General features: G+C 34.1%; 2 protein-coding genes across 2 annotated transcripts in view; one reads left to right on the forward strand and one right to left on the reverse strand.

Annotated features, from left to right (window-relative positions):
• Window positions 1-586: 586 nt before the first annotated feature.
• Window positions 587-18,824, reverse strand: LOC129264936 (mediator of RNA polymerase II transcription subunit 17-like). Its single transcript, XM_054902904.2, has 13 exons — window positions 18,115-18,824; window positions 14,566-14,736; window positions 13,957-14,107; window positions 13,270-13,459; window positions 12,697-12,858; window positions 11,980-12,107; window positions 11,191-11,322; window positions 6,196-6,395; window positions 5,748-5,804; window positions 5,411-5,554; window positions 5,016-5,130; window positions 2,451-2,599; window positions 587-1,891 (listed from the first exon to the last, which is right to left on the reverse strand). The coding sequence occupies exons 1-13, from the start codon at window positions 18,204-18,206 to the stop codon at window positions 1,669-1,671; spliced, it is 1,914 nt and encodes a 637-aa protein (XP_054758879.2). The 5' UTR covers window positions 18,207-18,824; the 3' UTR covers window positions 587-1,668.
• Window positions 18,248-19,745, forward strand: part of LOC129264935 (transcriptional adapter 2-beta-like) — a 60,757-nt gene continuing 59,259 nt past the window's right edge. The window contains exons 1-2 of the mRNA XM_064101957.1: window positions 18,248-18,335; window positions 18,433-18,539. Coding sequence (XP_063958027.1) covers window positions 18,329-18,335; window positions 18,433-18,539 — 114 coding nt within the window. The 5' untranslated portion in view covers window positions 18,248-18,328. The remainder of the gene's footprint in view (window positions 18,336-18,432; window positions 18,540-19,745) is intronic.

Here is a 19,745-nt window from a genome sequence, read left to right on the forward strand (position 1 = left end):
CAATATGTTTCATTTGGTCTGCTTTCGACAAAAAGTGACAAATTGAAAAAAAAAGTATCACTCCAAACACTTATCTTTTTTTCATAGAAAAAAACCCATCTTGATAATGGAATGGTTTCAAACTAGCATGATGAAATATTAAAAAAAAATATCTTTCTGCATTCACTTAATTTGTTAAGGCCCTTTTTAAGAAATATAAAATCATGATTTAGAGACGGCGCGATATATCTTGACAGGTAAAATTCAAATTATACAAAGAATCAACAGATGAAAAAAAAAGACTTATTTTATCCCTTCACTTTTGTACAGTTGGAGTGTGGGATGATACTGTGATATTATTCACATTTAGAGTTCAAAACCAGAACCTTTTACCTTAGCTTTAGACAAGCTTTTCAACAGTGTTATATGAAACATGGGTAATCTGCAAAAAAAATTGTGCATGAAAAAAAAAGTGAATTTTTTTTAATGAAAGGTGTCGTGTGTGAATGTGATGGTGGAAAATAATTTGTGGCGAGACTTGTGTGCATCAGTGAATGATGTAAGTGATATGAACTCTTAACATTGAACGATTGTAAATACAAGATAATTACTTTTTATATAAAGCAATTTAATATCACTTATCCATTACTTCTACATGTACATGTTACATGATAAATATAAAATCAATATTTTTTTAACAATTCTGAAACTTGTGAGTTAATTGTGAATGAATTTTGTTTACAATTTTTTCTAAAGAAACATAAGGACCCATGCTTGTGATAAGAAAATTCATATGAAATAACATGATTACTTTGGAAATGCATATTTCTATGCCATCAATCATGCATTGATCAATATCTCTGAATAATTGGATTGTGAACTACCAAACAAATCAATAAATCATTACATATCTATGCCACTGAATACCAGTAATTCCTTAGGGAATGCCCAATTTGATTTCAATGTGTTTTGTGATAAATATTTGAATCACAAAAGACTATCATGAAAGGAGGAATAATAGATTTCGTTAGCATGGCAAGAGGGAGTCTTTTCCCTTAGGAGAGTTACATGTATGTCCACACAGTACAACCTTTAACTCCTTAAGACAGTGAAACCTTTTAAAGAAACACTTATATTCAAACTGAAAGAAATGTTCCTTCCAATATGCTATTTTACCTAGTTTCCACTTTCATCATTTGCACGATTGAAACCGTGGTCTAAATCATGGATTAATTGTATTGATTGTGTCAGATCTTAAGGTCAGTCGTGATTGTAGAGAAATATTCTGATGGTTAAAAAAATTTCCTGTTCAGCTACGACACGCCAATCATAACAGGTGAACGGCAGTGGGAACAGGGTATTAAGAAAGGTATGTATTACATTTCTTCTTTGCTCATGCACAAAGTGGTCCGAGTACCTGATCACCCTTTATTCAATACTCAGGAATCAGCCAGGCTAGCCAGCTTTCCATGTCGGACATGACTTTATAGAGTTCTCTACTGACTTAACTTATAAGCTGTTCTTAAAAGCGCTGGCTGGATGGAGAGGCTGGGGGCAAACTGGGGCTCATGCACTGCTGTGAGAGCTAGCACCTATGAAACAATGCATAAAACATGTTTATTCCAGTGTATAAGGAGTTACCCTCATTACATTTTACATCATACAGTCCAATGCTTTCATTGTGTAGTCTCATTTGGCAAGGGTTGCGAGAAGCATCTCCATCTTATGGATGAAGTTTCGTCCTGGCATCCGAGCCATGTCCACCTCCCGGAAGCCCTTGGGTAGATTCTCCCACTTCTCATCGGTAACAACATCGCTGAGGATCTCAGGTTGGGGTAAAAGGGGCGATGCCTTGCACCCCTGAACCATCACGGTGATGCCTTCCAGGGGATCAGAGCGCACTGCTACAGTCCTGTAGGATGACACAAACAGAGCAACTTCCAATAATACCTTTCAAAGACAATGCACATTAAGGCACACATTTCTTAAGAAAAACTGAAATAGAGACATCACACTAGTATTTACAACTCCCAAATCAGAAAAATCCGAAATTTTGCAAGTGTAATATAAGTAAAATATTTATATTTTCAAATTATGAGAAATTTTTGAGGAAATTATTGAGATCGTAGGGAATTTACAATATAAATTGAACATGCATCAGATTAGAACTCAATGGTAACTTGCAAAATCATTAGGTATTTCAATGAACTGAAAAAAATTATCATACAGTGTTTCTTCTGATCAGACAGGTATGAATACACCTACCTAATATTAAATAACAATTACTTCATACTCAATAAGCCAAGGATATGGTTAATTGATCAAAATAATGCATTTTTTCATATGCATCATAGATGACGTCTTTGTTCTCATCTACAACCAATCACAGCATACAACCTAAAATGAGATAATAATTGACATTTTACAACAATTGACAAATACACAAATTATACGTTTGCAATTGTACTTACTTCTGACCATTGGGTGTTGTGAACATGAGTGCTGAGGTACTGCCTAGCTTGGCAGCTGGTCCTGTCCCAACTTGAATGTTATTTTGAAGCATGTGCATGCTCATGTGTTTACATAGCTGGGCCAGGATTAACACTTGATGTTGCGAGACCTGAAAAAAATAACAAAATATTAGCCAATAATAAAGAATGTTCGAGATTTTTGAAATGGTACTGCTTAATTTGTTAACAGGGGATTTCTCATAAGACTTAGAAACTTGAATATGGCAATCAAACGCAATATTTTAAATTGCATCAGCTATTTTGGAAGCATGGCCACAATAATGAAAACATAGGCACAAAGTTTGGTTATCTCATCTCAGTAATACTTAAAATTCTAGTCATTTATAAATATACTTTTGCAATGTGTACCTTGCTATTAACAGTTTTCTAAAACAGCCCTCCTCGTGTAATTGGCCACCGAGGAGAGGGAGGATAAAACTGGAGCACATTTAGCACCTTGTCTAGAAGATGTGTTTTGTTGGTACTGTCAAACCTGCTCTACCTCCCATCTGTATGGAAGAACCATCTCTCTATAAAATAAGTTTAGTTTCCAATGAATACATTTCCCATTGAAACATACCACCTTCCTTGTTTTCTGTATGGAAGAACCATCTCTCTATAAAATAAGTTTAGTTTCCAATGAATAAATTTCCCATTGAAACATACCACCTTCCTTGTTTCCTGTATGGAAGAACCATCTCTCTATAAAATAAGTTTAGTTTCCAATGAATAAATTTCCCATTGAAACATACCACCTTCCTTGTTTTCTGTATGGAAGAACCATCTCTCTATAAAATAAGTTTAGTTTCCAATGAATAAATTTCCCATTGAAACATACCACCTTCCTTGTTTTCTGTATGGAAGAACCATCTCTCTATAAAATAAGTTTAGTTTCCAATGAATAAATTTCCCATTGAAACATACCACCTTCCTTGTTTTCTGTATGGAAGAACCATCTCTCTATAAAATAAGTTTAGTTTCCAATGAATAAATTTCCCATTGAAACATACCACCTTCCTTGTTTTCTGTATGGAAGAACCATCTCTCTATAAAATAAGTTTAGTTTCCAATGAATAAATTTCCCATTGAAACATACCACCTTCCTTGTTTTCTGTATGGAAGAACCATCTCTCTATAAAATAAGTTTAGTTTCCAATGAATACATTTCCCATTGAAACATACCACCTTCCTTGTTTTCTGTATGGAAGAACCATCTCTCTATAAAATGAGTTTAGTTTCCAATGAATAAATTTCCCATTGAAACATACCACCTTCCTTGTTTTCTGTATGGAAGAACCATCTCTCTATAAAATAAGTTTAGTTTCCAATGAATACATTTCCCATTGAAACATACCACCTTCCTTGTTTTCTGTATGGAAGAACCATCTCTCTATAAAATAAGTTTAGTTTCCAATGAATAAATTTCCCATTGAAACATACCACCTTCCTTGTTTTCTGTATGGAAGAACCATCTCTCTATAAAATAAGTTTAGTTTCCAATGAATACATTTCCCATTGAAACATACCACCTTCCTTGTTTTCTGTATGGAAGAACCATCTCTCTATAAAATAAGTTTAGTTTCCAATGAATAAATTTCCCATTGAAACATACCACCTTCCTTGTTTTCTGTATGGAAGAACCATCTCTCTATAAAATAAGTTTAGTTTCCAATGAATAAATTTCCCATTGAAACATACCACCTTCCTTGTTTCCTGTATGGAAGAACCATCTCTCTATAAAATAAGTTTAGTTTCCAATGAATAAATTTCCCATTGAAACATACCACCTTCCTTGTTTTCTGTATGGAAGAACCATCTCTCTATAAAATAAGTTTAGTTTCCAATGAATAAATTTCCCATTGAAACATACCACCTTCCTTGTTTTCTGTATGGAAGAACCATCTCTCTATAAAATAAGTTTAGTTTCCAATGAATAAATTTCCCATTGAAACATACCACCTTCCTTGTTTTCTGTATGGAAGAACCATCTCTCTATAAAATAAGTTTAGTTTCCAATGAATAAATTTCCCATTGAAACATACCACCTTCCTTGTTTTCTGTATGGAAGAACCATCTCTCTATAAAATAAGTTTAGTTTCCAATGAATAAATTTCCCATTGAAACATACCACCTTCCTTGTTTTCTGTATGGAAGAACCATCTCTCTATAAAATAAGTTTAGTTTCCAATGAATAAATTTCCCATTGAAACATACCACCTTCCTTGTTATCTGTATGGAAGAACCATCTCTCTATAAAATAAGTTTAGTTTCCAATGAACAAATTTCCCATTGAAACATACCACCTTCCTTGTTTCCTGTATGGAAGGACCATCTCTCTATAAAATAAGTTTAGTTTCCAATGAATAAATTTCCCATTGAAACATACCACCTTCCTTGTTTCCTGTATGGAAGAACCATCTCTCTATAAAATAAGTTTAGTTTCCAATGAATAAATTTCCCATTGAAACATACCACCTTCCTTGTTTCCCTTTGGTGGTCTTTATAGAAAGATTCATTGTCCCTTACCATACACGTGATGAGATCTCGTAGTTCTTGTAGATGGTGTGTAAGTTTAACGACCCGCCCATCTTTCATTACCGCCTGAATACTTTCCGTCTCTACACATAAGTGGAGAGAAGACCTGCAAACAACCACATATAGATATTCATAAATATATCATCAATCTAGGTCAGTAGTGTTAGTTGATTTGTATGAATTAAATTTTAATGAAAAAAAAAAATCCCTGGAATTATTCATATTCTAATTCTCTTTACCATGTAGGCACAAATAATTTGTTCCTTGCTACACAAATTATGCTTTGTAAAGCAAAATCCTATTTCCTCCTCATGGGCAACAAATTCAAAGAGAACTTATGTTGACATTAAAGTCGAAATTAGCAAATAAGCAACAACATAATTTACCTGAGTAGTTGTTCATAGATGTATCCACTGGAGGTCATATGAACTTTGACTGTTGATTGCAATGGTTGAGTCATAGCTCCCCAATGTGCCTGGATACTGGGATCTTCATACTCTCCTGACATGTCATCTAGTAACTTCCCAACCCTGTAAAAACATAGATATAATCTTTAAGTAAAAATCATAAATGTAGATTTTATTTGTATATAAATATTCAAAAGAATTCTATATTCATTGATTTATCAGGAATAATAGAGCAAATGTTCTCCTTGACAGGATAAAAACCATAGATTTCATTGAAAAAAAAATCAATTGTGATTAAAGAATTGTCTAAACTCACCTGTGCCTGAGGACAATGTGCTTTGCCTGCTTCATAATCTTCTCCAGTAAACATTCCCTAAAGAAACAAATTAAACAACAAATTCAAAATTTTGACTTAAGGCAAATCCTTATACAGACCTTACTGTATATTAATTCAACTCAACCAAACTGATTACATAACTACAGAAAATAATATCATAGTTTTTTTATCTGTTAAAACAATTAATAAAAGACTAATTGAAAACTGAATAATATTAAAATTTTCTGTTGCTGTTACATTCTATATCCCAAGTACATGATCCATATTCTGAATGATAAAGTGATTATATTTAAATAAACAAATATAATAAACAAATGTTTAAATTGCTTCAAAATAAGATAATGCTACTTTAAATTAAATTCAACTGACTAGTGATTTATGGTCCCCAAAGCAATAATAAATACAAAGGTTTGTTCTGAGTGCTTACGTCTGTTGAATTTGAGCAATTTCCTTGTGCCCTGCAGCCTGAAGAGACATAGTTCTCCTACGTTTTGCCGCTGCAGTGTGAACAGCTGTGATAGGCCTAGGGGTAGCTCCATTCAGGTTGCCACGGTGAAGTTCTCGAAGCAACTGATGGAGGGAATGCTCAAGGGCATGGCTATGGTTTGGTTTCACTGCAGCCTCAGTCTATGCATGTATGCATCAAGAGAAAAAAGGTAGAATGTTTAGTCATTTACATACATTTTTTTTTTGTTGTTGAAACGTTTTTATTTAGTATAACCATCTCATACACATATTACAAAACGAGTTTAATAACCATATAAAATAACAATGTACAGTATGGATAGGTTACATTTTGATAAAAAAAATACATACAACACAAAAACAACAAAGGGAAAAGAAAAGAAACACAGAGAAGCAATACAGGTCTGTTCGTCTACATTACCCAAAATCTAATAAACTCAATTTTTTAAAAAATCTATACATAGTAGAGTCCCTATAAGCAATACACTTTTCTGTTCGGTACACTTGTTTTAATTTACTGGTAAACAAGTCAAAACAAGGAAGGATATTAATATATCTACACAGATATAAAGTTTTCTTTGCTACAATAAGGCAATGATTCAATAACACATCTTGCTTGTTTTTAATTCCGAATAAAACCTCTTCATCCTTTACTTGGATAATTTCTTTTTTAAATTTAGTATGCCACCATCTTAGAAATTCATTCCAAAAATATCGAGTATGCGAACATTCTACCAACAGGTGTTCAATTGTTTCCTGTTCTTGTTTACAAAAAGAACACATCTCATTATCTACAACTTTCATTTTCTTTAACTTTGCATTTACTAGTAAGCATCTTGTATTTATTTTATATTGAAATATTCTTGTTCTTGTATCTGGAATAACTTTAAAAGGCAACTCGTAAATAAAACTAAAATCATCTTCACTTATAGCATACCTTGATCTCCAATATATTTCAGAAGTAGGGGTTTGGTATTTATCTTCTTTTAATATCATATTTATGATCTTGGTTGACAATTTTGATATAAATATTTTTTTATTACCAAAAACTATACAAATATCTAGCTTTTTTAACAGATGTCGCCTCTCGAAACAACGAGCTTTAACTGTCTGTGGAATAGCAGAAACAATTGAACGCCAAAGAAGATAGTTTTTAAAGCCAATTTGTTGCCACTTTATAAAAGGGATTAATTGACCATTTTCATCAAATAAATCTTGTATAAACCAAACACCAATATTGAACAATTCCTTCACAAAACAACTGACACCTGCTATTTTTTTTGTCTATTATTCCAAATAATACTTTCATGAGAAAATGCATCATGGTTACTCAGATCTCTTAACTCAAAATAGGCATATAAGACCTCTTTATAAAAAGAGGGTACAAATCTTAGTTTTAAACAATCTTTTTTATCAAAATTACAATAGAGTAAAAAGTGACCACCATATTTTCTTATAAAATGATTAAAATATATCTTCCATGAAGAAAGTCCTTCATCAAAAAATCTTACTATCCATTTTATTTTGAGTGCCTTAAACATTGAACGAATATCGATCATATTCAGTCCCCCTTTAGAATAAGGGGCAATCAGTGTTGACTTTTTTATATAGTTCTTTTTTCCATTCCATAAAAAGGCATGTATAATTTTCTCAAGTTCTTCCACCACATGTTCAGGGACAGACAAAACTGAGGCACAAAATATGAACTTTGACAATTTACATACATGGCATAGGGCCATCATAAAGAGTATAAAGTTTGTAAGACTTATGGCAATTAATTAACTTAATACTAAATAGGCAAGGTAAAGTTACGCAGATTTTAAATGTATAACTGATTAATATTTTCAAGTTTACTGGATAAATCATACTATTCATGGCTTCATTCCTTTACATTATATTACAAAGTTATTACTGAATAGCTTTTGATCTTATCTATGAACATCAAAATATTTCAGTTTGGGACCTGCATCCTCTTGAAAGTGCATATAAATATGAAAGCCAAGTATACATAACTTGCATAATGGATACAAACATTCATCTAAGTATACATTATTTTCCTATTGAGTTTAACTCTAAAACCGCCGGGGGAGGGATTGAATCAACCCCCCCTTGATTTTCTGTGACAATTCCGCTGCAAGAAATTTCTCGACCGTGCCACTCACTGACTTTTTACTATGAAGTCTTGCGCATCTTTCAAGACCAAATTTATGATGCCCGAGTATGTGGTCGAAAAATTACGCAACATAACGTAAGGTCAGACCCCAAATTGCTCCAAAACGTGATTTTGTGTACAAAGTCAATGTAAATTGAGTTCTCTTATCTTCTTCATAAAGATATTATTTTTTTTACTTTCAGCATATGATATTTTAGCATAATTTTACTTCAAAATGGTTCTGCTATAAATTTGGTAAAGAAAAGAAAGAAAAACAAAAGGTCTAAAAACAGAGAAATATATAAATTCATAAAACAATAGATAACATGTGAAATTAATTTCCTAACAAGATTTTTTTCATTTGTAATTGTTAGCAATGGTATAAAGAATATTAACACCAAAACTTAGCATCCTAGGAGCTTTTTTTAGTGAATTAGAGTAAAAAGTATGATTTACTTATGAATTAGCATAATGAATGAATATTTTAAAAAATCTTACTATTTCTAAAAAATTGTCCATAAAGCCCCGTAGATAACATCCTACACCATTGTCATGCCAATTTTCACTGCGTTCGCGCGATCAGCGGCTGAGATCTCAAATTCACCCCCCCCCCCCCCGGGTCACATAACATCCAAAAAAGCCCAATCTGTGTAGGGTTAAGAAGATCACTATCAATAAAGAGTGGTTTTCCAGCATTTTCAATGAGATTCATGTACAACAGTAAACTTTATACAATTGCTACAAAGAAACAAATAAGAAGTATAATTAAAGCCCACAGACAGAAGGAACAATGGATCACTTTAGGATGGAGTACAACATGCAAAATAAATTTCTATATTTTCCACAACCAACAAAATTCATGTGATACAGGGTTACATAAAAATTCAAATTTAATTTATATACCCAAATGGAAGAAATAATAGTAAGCAATCCCTTATTCGGAAAATGTATACTAAGTTGCCTAGACAAACTTAAAACATCAACTAATTAAGTGGTGAAAAAATTAGTTTCTCAATTCATCCTCCACAAAGAAATAAAACAATCATGCACATATTTACAATATCATATCCATTACAACTTTACATATTAGGGTAACAATGATTGTGATTTAAATTATGTAAACATCAGCGAACGTAAGCAACCAATGGCAGGGCTCAATTCAATAGATTTCCTTAGAATTTTATGAGAAAACTTTTTAAGACTAACCTAATAAAATTACCCAACCCATGTTTATGATTCTGGTTTCACATTTTGGGGGTCTATAAAAAAATCTATTTCTGCATGGTATTCCCAATAATATTTTACAAATCCATAACTTAACATCTATACAAAGTACCAACATATTAATAATAGGCTGTAGGGGAATATCCATGCAGTTAGCGGCCTGAAATAATTAACATTTACTCACTTTAGATGGTAAAATTCTCTGAAAAAGAATATAATTGAGTGAGGGAAAGCTGATCATTATACTTACAATAAAATTATCAAAGTTCATATGCAACACTACATTATTTTTCTCAGAGATTCAAGTACATGTTTACATACTCCAACTTGTCACTTTTTTTCTAATAACATTAGGCAGTAAATTTGCATCAACATGAACAAATATCACATACCATAGTACAAATAAATAACAAGTGGAGCGCCTCTGGCAGTCTTGCCTGCATTACGCAATTCAATATACCAGCAGTGCCGACTTTGAAAACAACTATAGAATAATCATTCACAAAAAACACCTTTCATATGATGGTAATATACTAGGTTCATTGTCCCTAAATGATATTTGACCTTGATCGTATGACCAAAGATTTGTGCAAGACGATCAGTGATACTTGATTACCCCTATGTCCACATTTCATGAAGTAGATCCATAAACTTTTTAAGTTATGATGGGAATTTAACAAATACCCCAACACAGCCAAAGTTCATTGACCTTGGTCGTGTGACCTGAAATTCACGCAGGATGTTCACTGATGCTTGATTACTCTTACTAGATCCATATACTTTCAGAGTTATGACATTAAAAAAAACTTAACCTTGGTTAAGATTTCATTTTGATTCCCCCAACATAAAGTTCATTGAACCTAAATAACCCTTGACCTTGGATATGTGACCTGAAACTCACAAAGGATGTTCAGTGATACTTGATTACTCTTATGTCCAAGTTCCATAAACTAGGCCCATATACTTTCTAAGTTATCATGTGATTTAAAAAACTTAACCTTAGGTTAAGATTTGATGTTGACGCCGCCTCCATCGGAAAAGCGGGGCCTATAGTCTCGCTCTGCTAAACAGACGAGACAAAAATGATCCATTGAAATCACACATATATTCTAAGATCAAGACTGTATTTTTCCTTCATTATTTCATAAAACAATCACATTTTTTGTTAATCCGACCTCATTTTTTTTTTTCGTTCTTACCCAACTTCATGAATATAATTTGAGAGCATTACAACCTTTCATATATGAATTACAGACACAAATCATTTCATGGGTCCAACATACAGGGGGTCAGAGGTACACTAAATACTTCATAGAATTGCCTGAAAGCTTATGCACTTGAAAGTAGTATATGGAGGTGTTTGTTTTGTTTTTATTTTTGATCTGATAGCTATTATCAGACATAGTAATGCAAAACAGCTTCATGAGACATAACACCTACCCTCCTCTGTGTATAGACTTGTTTAACAAAACCATCAGTCACCACCAGCCCTTTCAATTCCATGCACACTTCATTATCTCACAAGCAAATTCAAACTTAAGATAGTATTTTGAAAGGCTACCAAGTAGTATTGAACCTTACCTTTTTGTCCATATTAGTGTCATGACAAAGTGTGATACAGAGTTGAACACCATGAAAGATGTGAGAGATTATCTGATTCCCAACTACAAGGTGAGGGACTGGTGCTTTTAGTTGCACTGCTTCTCTAGCAATCTGCAGATGTGGATGAAAACAGAGGAGCATGAGTTGAAATTAGATTTTTATTACTGTCAATGCAAAATACTCAAATTAAAGAACTTAACATAACTACACATAATTTTACTCTTAAAAATATGATTGTGTATGTGGGGATGAGTGACTGGGTAAACAGAATATATTTTATTGAGTTCAAATGACAGCAAAAATATGCTAATCTAGTTATCAAAGTTTAAGGAATTTTCTTCTGAATATATACCGGTACATACAAACTGACAGGATATAATCAATTATTTTCATCATTATTAAACATTAACATTATCAAAATACCATTGATGCATTCATGCAAAATAGCAACAAAACAGCAATGGCGAAATACAATTATCTTTGTTGTCCATTTACTTAAAGGGTTTTTGTCTTTTTTGAACTTTTAATGATATTGACAATAAAATTATTATTTTAATTGATAACTAATTTTCTAACTTAATTATATATGAATAAAGCTCCCTTCACTGGCCAACACTGATCCAACAGAGTTCGAGAAAAGACAACCAGAGACTATGCCCTCTTACATTTCCTGGTGAAAATCATTCAACAACTGATAAATATTAACACCATAAAAACAACAACATCAACAATAACAACATAAACAAACAAACAAGGCTTTGTTCGTACCTGTGCAAAGAGTTCCTTACAGAAGAGAACATTCTGAGCAGCTTCTAACCTCTCCTGCCAGTGCGCATCAGAAGAGACATGGCTTCTGCTGGGATTCTGCACCAAGGCACTGGCAATATCAGCTTGGCCTGTGGGGGTTTCACAAAGATTTAAGTGTGATTTAGAATGCATCAATTGGTCAGCTAATGTTCAGGGAATATGTGTTACTGTGAATTCATCAATGAGATTACATGTTGATTACGTTCTTTCAATAAGAGTGGCTTCCAGTAATCTTGCCTTCAAAACTTCCCTTAAAACTTACCCTGTTCCTCAGTATTGCATTGTCTTTACTATTCCTTAAAAGAATTCTTGTTTATGTATTAATCAATTGTATCCACTTAGTGCTTCTAAATAGTGGTGATGTTGCGTCTCAGTGGATAAGTCACCAAACTTTGAATCAAAAGGTCCGGGGTTCGAATCCCACCACAGCACTCGTGTCTTTTGGCAAGGCGTAAATCTACGTTTGCCACTCTCCACCCAGGTGTAGTAAATGGGTACCCAATAGGAAGAAATTCCTTGAATTCCGATCAGGGTAGCTGTGCCAAAGCAGGGTTAATAATATGCAGTGCTTAAAAAAATTGTATTAAGCGCCATATGAATGTTGCATATTATTTTTATTTTTAATTATCAAATATTCTTTATCATTACTACTATTATTGCATTTATAATCAACTTTACCTTCTTGTATTAGCACCTGTATGTAGCTAGTACCCTGTAGATCAGATGGTATGGTAACCCTAATAGCACAAGGTGGGATACCTTTCTGTTCAGCCTCCTCTATCTCCTGGTCAGTAGACTTAGCCACTTCAAAGGTGCCCGTGTGCCAAAAACGAGAACCAGCTACAAAGGAAATACAGAATGAAAGTTGGGTAATTTCCAAGTTTGATGTTGACGTTGAGAGTGAAGCTCAAAACACTGAAAGTTGGTTTACGAACATGATACCAATGTCAGAAATTATGTTAGCTCAACATCTAATGAAGTCAGTCTCGTCATCAACTTCAACTGGCATATGATTTGTGCTAGATGAGATGCCAATAATTTTCCCTTGTATTTTTGATAGAGTGGTCCTGACTTCTGACAAGAGTATCAATCTACAACGACTGCATCACCACTTTAGTTGATGCATATTTAAATGATTGAGAATCTAACGTGCACAAAAACATGTTCAATTCGTTGGTAAAGTCATACCTACTCCATTAAAAGCTTTATGAAACCAACTTGAGCAACAAAGAAATTATCACTGAAACTGACCAGTCTTGAAGCTAAGATCTCCTAGAATGTTGTTGCCAATTTTCTTCAGCCTCCAATGCATTCTGAGTCGATGGAGTTCTCCAAAGAAATCATCCTTTGCATTCTTCTTCTCTGCGCTGCCTCCAAATCGTCTGGACTGCAGCATGCGGGTAGCTCCATTGGTCAAGATGCTGGCAGCTGCATCCAAACTCTGTAATGAAAATATAAAACTTATTAAAACACAATCACAATTGAAAGTCAAACTTTGATATGCAATATTTTGTTCACCCTAGCAATGGATACTAAGATTACTCTGTTTTTAAAATGATTTTTTTTTTTCGTTTCTCACGTTTGTATTTGTAGGGTAAACCTGATTCATATGTTACACAGGTTTAATTTTTTTTTAATCTGAAATTTTCTAGTAATATTCATCATCAGCATCACATGGCCAGTACTACTATTCAACAGATCAAGGGAAAAGCCCATATCCATGTGCCCCACTTCTATTTGCTAAAATATTGGAATTGTGTTCCCACTTTGGGGAAATGCCCTTTTTTAAAAGTAATAATCCTTTTCAACCAATCAGTGACAAACTTTAAGAGGAGAGTATTTTGAAAAATTTCAAATATTTTCCTTGCCCAAACTAATATGAAATCCTTGATTGGCCTTACAAAGCAAAGAAACGATAAGTGCCATTAGACCTGATACCTTCTTTTTTTCAACAATTTGCAGAGCATGCTGCTTGGGTGTGCTTCCCTCTACTGATACTGGATCCAGTACCATGTAGGGTTGTTCCTTGTTGGCTGATCTGGCTATGTGAAGAACATCTGACAGTACACTCATCTCTGTCAAAGCAGCCCTGACATTTTAAAAAAAAAAAAAAATGACAAAAAACATACATCCTCAGAAAATCTGGATAAGGTGATTAATATCATAACGTTCATAGAGCTTCTTCAAGAATATATCCACTGAAATAAAGAGTTCTTGACAGTAGGTAATCACATGGCTGAAGTTTTGTTTTGTTTCTTAACCCTATGTTGCATGATTACTGAATTCTTGAGTTTATACAGTGACCACTCAGTTCCAATAAGAAATTGGTGAATGCAGAATTATAATAATTAATGCTATTTCTCCTGATTAAACATGAATCATATTAGTGCACTGAACACAGAGAGATCTTGTGTCAATTTAAATGTTAAAAAAAAATCTATAGTTCGCTGATAAGGTTAAATGATATCTATGCAAATGTAACAGTGGCCCTGATTGCCAACGATCTAGCAGTTGATTGCAAGCCCTTACTAGCCCCAGGAATCTCACCTGACTTTGTTCCTCACTGACTCCCATGGCCATTGTGGCTGCTGGAATGAAGTTGTAGCCTCTTTATCTTCTGTGTCCTGAGCATCTTTCTGTGGTGATTCAGCATCAGACTGGGTAGCGAAATCTATCTTGTGGGCCAATTTTGCCAAGTTTTCTGACATAGACAGGGGTCTAAACACATAAATGAAAATTAACTTTAAGAGTATTCTAATATAATATATAAATAATTTCATCACTAGCTCTTTAACAAGACTTTTCATCAAACACACTGGTCTAAACATCAGAATCTAGATCTAATTGCACAAATAACAAAAACAATGACATCAAAAGTCATAAACAAACTCTTAAAATGCCTGATAATATAGAGGAAAGGGGTTCTATTCTATTGGTAAATGAAATAATAATTACTTAAACTACAGTACCAATTCAGATAGATATTTTTTTTTTTTTTTTTGGGGGGGGGGCTGCAGAAATCGTCAGTTATGGTGGTGTGACCTTAATTCGCGCATTACCTAATTTTGTGCACAGTCGAATATCTCAATATCTAATCAAAATCTTGAAAAACTGATATCATCAACAGAAAAAGTGACACAAAACTACGCAGTGTATTAATTTTTTTTAGGTAGGGTCTTAATTTGTGAAAATATTGGCAAAACATCGGCAAATTTTGTTATCGTTTGCGTCTGCTCCGAGAAAATCTGAACTTATCAACAAGCTTCAAGAAATTGTCGGTTTGCAAGCAGAGGTCTCCAAAGAAGTAAGTAAACTGTGATACCATCCGAATTTATGGTATTTTAACTTCCATCTGATACAATTATCTTACCTTTGTCTGCTTGATTTCTTTTCTAAATCTTTGCAAAACGATTGTGCGTAAACTAAGGTCACACTTTTATATGGCACTTTTTCAGCTGAGCGCACACTAGTCGATCGTCATGGAATTTTGAGATCGCGATACCAACGAAACCCATGACCTATTTTACAATTCCGTCAAGCTAATTTGACTTTAGGATCTTGCCTTCCGTTTGGTATTTATGATTTTGATTAATTTCGTGTTGAGAAATGTCTGATTGAAAATCAACTTCATGATGATTTTTAAAATGTGCGCAAATCATACTTAAATTTAAAATAAAGTGCCAAGTCCCTTCCAAAATTCATCTCAAATACGCCTCTGAAAAAACACAATTTTTATGATGATCATACCTGGATGAGACATGATTACCCCCTCCCCCCCACACACACAAACACTAACAAGCTCGCCTGTAATTGTATATTTTCTGATTTTTTTTGGTCTCCTGCCTCCTGGGGCCCGTTGGCGTTGCAGAAATTCCGCCAGAAAGAGATGCGATCAATCGCAACTCTAAAAATCATGCACAACTTGATTTTCAACCAATCAACAGCGCACATTTGGGACTTACGATTTATTTTTTGACTTGCGTTTAAACGCAATTCTTTCTGCAACGGACCCCAGAGCTCCCGGTCTGGGTCACTCATTCAATGAACAAGGTTATGATATAAGTTATAACCTTGTTCTCAGTTACATATCCATGTGTGGCAAAATAAGGGTGGCAATTTTGGCTTATTTTCTCTTTTTCTATGGGACAAATGCCTTGATTTTCTTACACTGTCAGTTTCCAACACAGCTATTCATCATATAACTTGGCTCTTATGTAAATTTGATTCTTTGAATTATTTTTTCTTAATTAAAAATAGAGATTGAAAAATGAAAATTTTCTTGCCATATTACTTTCCACCAATAGAGGGCGTACACAAACATATGCCCAAAATTCAAGTTTTTGAGCGCTCTGGTGAATACAAAAATTATTCCCAAGTTACTAATGAAAAGTACATTGCAACTGTATGGAAATTAGTAATTTTGGTCACAAAAGTGATATTTAAATGATTTTTTAAAGTGTGTGCTATGTATAGTGAGTGATTGTATTACCGACCGGCCTTGTATTACCGAACGCGCGCAACATACCGTATGGGTACTAGTATTCAACCCGGCATAATTCAAAGATTTTGACATATTCCCCAAAATATTTAGAAATAGGGAATTTATCTTAATTTCACACCTTTGTTATTTCCAGGGTAATCTGTTGTCGATATTTTCTTTGTCAATCTGTCGACTCTACGCGCGGAGGATCGAATTATGAGGCGATGGCCTTTTGCACTGAATGGTACTAGTATTCAACCTAGTGAGGATTGATAGCAAATCTCAAAAGGGTTTAGATTGCTAAATTAGATCTAGATCTATGTAAATCTCTGGCTTTGATTAATTCCCTGTTTGGTCTCATCTCAAATGGTCTAGTCCATAGTCGGATGGGACAAGGGCAGATTGAGAGATAGGGCCATCTTTCATCGCTAGGTTGAATACTAGTACCAAAATCCATCGCCGTATAATTCGATCGCCCGCGCACACAGTCAACTGGTTGAAGAAAAAAATAACGGAAAAAGAATAACCAGCATTTGCTCTTGGAAATAAGACGGGTCTGAAATTCAGGTAAATTCTATATTTCTATATATTTGAGGAAACTCTCCAAACGGGTTGAATACTAGTGCCCTTACGGTACGCATCAGAAAATAATTTCATATGCTCAAAATTTTGCAACATCCTTACAAAGAGAACTTGAATAGAAAGATGATGAAAAATTGTAAAAAACACATTTTCAAAGTCTTAATATTCTTAAAATAATAAAATATGGTCAAAATAGCTCATCAGTGATTTTGTTGTTTTCTCAACTTTTCCCATAGATAACACACGTTCGGTAATACGATACCTTTTTCAAGTGACCAAAATATTTCACATGCAAAGAGGGGTCCGATTGGAAGCTAATATCGTAAAAAGAAAAAACGATTTAGGCAAAATTTTTACATATTTATATTTTGTAGGTAATTGTGTATTTATGGTGAAAGTTTGGTGAATTTTATGAGAATAATGTGTTTGATATGATTGAATTCATGAAAAGTGTTCGGTAATACGATCCACTACCATACAGCATTGGCATACCATAATCCTATCTGTAGTCGTGTAGATTCCCCACAGCCTCAGGCAGGATGGTTGCAGTGAACAAGTGGTCTGGGGCCGATTGCACGAAAGGGTCTTTGCAAGGACCGTCTTTCGTGTCGCCCATTTTTTATGATGCGCCATGAGAAACGCATTTCAAATAAATAATCTGCAAACATATTTTATTCGTCCGTTATACTTATAATAAACAAAATATTTGTTTATAAAATGATGTGATATCTAACAAAATTGTATAAAATTTGATTTAAAAGCAAGCTTACGAATTGTATTTGTTTATCATAAATTTCAGAAACACCCCGCTTATAGCGCATCATAATTAAGATGGGCGACACGAAAGACGGTCCTTGGAAAGACCCTTTCGTGCAATCGGCCCCTGGGTCGTCGACTTGACCCCGTACACAACAACAACAAAATCGCACAAAAAGCAATATGTGGGACCGAAGATATAATTTGTAAGTGTAACTGTGTCGAACATGAATTAAGACAACAATCAATGCAATTGAACTATTTAAAAAAAATCTTACTTTGTGTAAGTCTCCAATCCATCGAGAGAAATTTCTTGCACTTTGTGCTCCTGTAGAGATTCAAGGCTGAGTTTTACAGAAGGTCCTGCCATTTCAATCTTGATCGGCAAGTTTTCTCTTTTTTTCTCTGCAACAGACAAAGTTGCATTGTGGGTGAAGGTCTAATGACGTCATCAGCTGCCGGTGTGCGAGAATTCCCCGTCCGTCCCCAGAAATGGCCGGTGAGTTACTCTGTTTATCGACTGTTTATTTGAACTTTAACGTGTTTTTATGTCGACTAATCTACTTTATTAACATTTTACATTATTTTTCTTTCAGAGAGCCCCCCAAGATTGTATTGCAACTACTGCCAAGAGGAGTTAAAGTCCTTCAGTGTGAAATGTTGCGACTGCTCCGATGCCGAGACTTTCGATCTTTGTTTACAGGCAAGTTAAAAATAGCACAGCAAGTCGGCTGCTTACACTTTCAAGGTCAACGTCATTAAAGCCCATTTAAACTGTTGTTCACTGCAATACACATAATTTTAAAATAAAACATGGGCAATAAATGCTTAAGGACGTTGCTCCCATCTTATATTAGGCTTACATATTGAAGAGCGGCAACGCCATTGTGTGTAACATGGTTTTGAGTAAACGGTATAAGCTTAGTGGTGGTGTTGTGTGTGATCTTCCCCCATCCGCCCAGGGCATTCTTCCATACATGTGCGTTGTACTACACACAAACACATGTTCATTGATAACACGTTGTGTGTGTACTGAAGCCAACGGGGGTCCGTTTTGGTATTCATTTCCTGTTGGCTCACACTGGCTTGCATGTTGTACTCTACATTGTTCAATGTTTTATGAAGGGGCTTGCAAAGGACAATGGTCGTACAGCAGTACCAGTGCAATGTATTATTTGTAGTTTTTATTGCTAATGCAAGCTGATGCTACATTGCTAGCCTCTCATGCATTCAGTAATTCCCTTTGTCCCCTTTGTTCTATTAACTGAGTCTTATTATATTATATGAGCCAGCCATCTTGAGGAGGAAAAACCTAGAAGTGATAGAACTGAATACAGAGGCATAACATGCCTACATTCATAAACTTCCCTAGGTATATTATAACAGACTAAAGTCCAGGCTCAATCAGCTAAGATCTAGAATCTACATATATTGTTAAAAATCCATGGTTAATTTAATATGGAGCCATTTAAATTTCAGTGTTGGGCATGAAAGGCTGAATTCGTGTTGTCTACTTTAATTTTTTTTCTTTGATTAAAAATGTTATTCTTGCCTTGCACTCATAATTTATAATTTTTACTTTCATTTTGGAATATTGTTATGAAATTTATGTAATTGCATGTCAAATAATCCTGAAAATGTGAGGATTCCTTTTTTTTTTTTGGGGGGGGGGTCGAAAAGGTCTTCTTGTAGCTATTATGTCTATTTGAGTTGGCAATAAGTATGCATTTAAATGCAAGCTACATGTACCTGTCCTTGTGATAATGCAGGGTTTTAAATAGTTAATGCAAACAACTGTTTTGATTTATTGAGCAGAAGTAATTTTTAGCAGTATTACAATGAATGTTTACAGAATTTTTTGTGTTATGATATGATGTATAGATTCTAGATTGTGAAATTCAAAGAGTAT

The sequence above is a fragment of the Lytechinus pictus genome, chromosome 7 (assembly GCF_037042905.1).
Source record: "Lytechinus pictus isolate F3 Inbred chromosome 7, Lp3.0, whole genome shotgun sequence".
Classification (NCBI taxonomy): domain Eukaryota; kingdom Metazoa; phylum Echinodermata; class Echinoidea; order Temnopleuroida; family Toxopneustidae; genus Lytechinus; species Lytechinus pictus.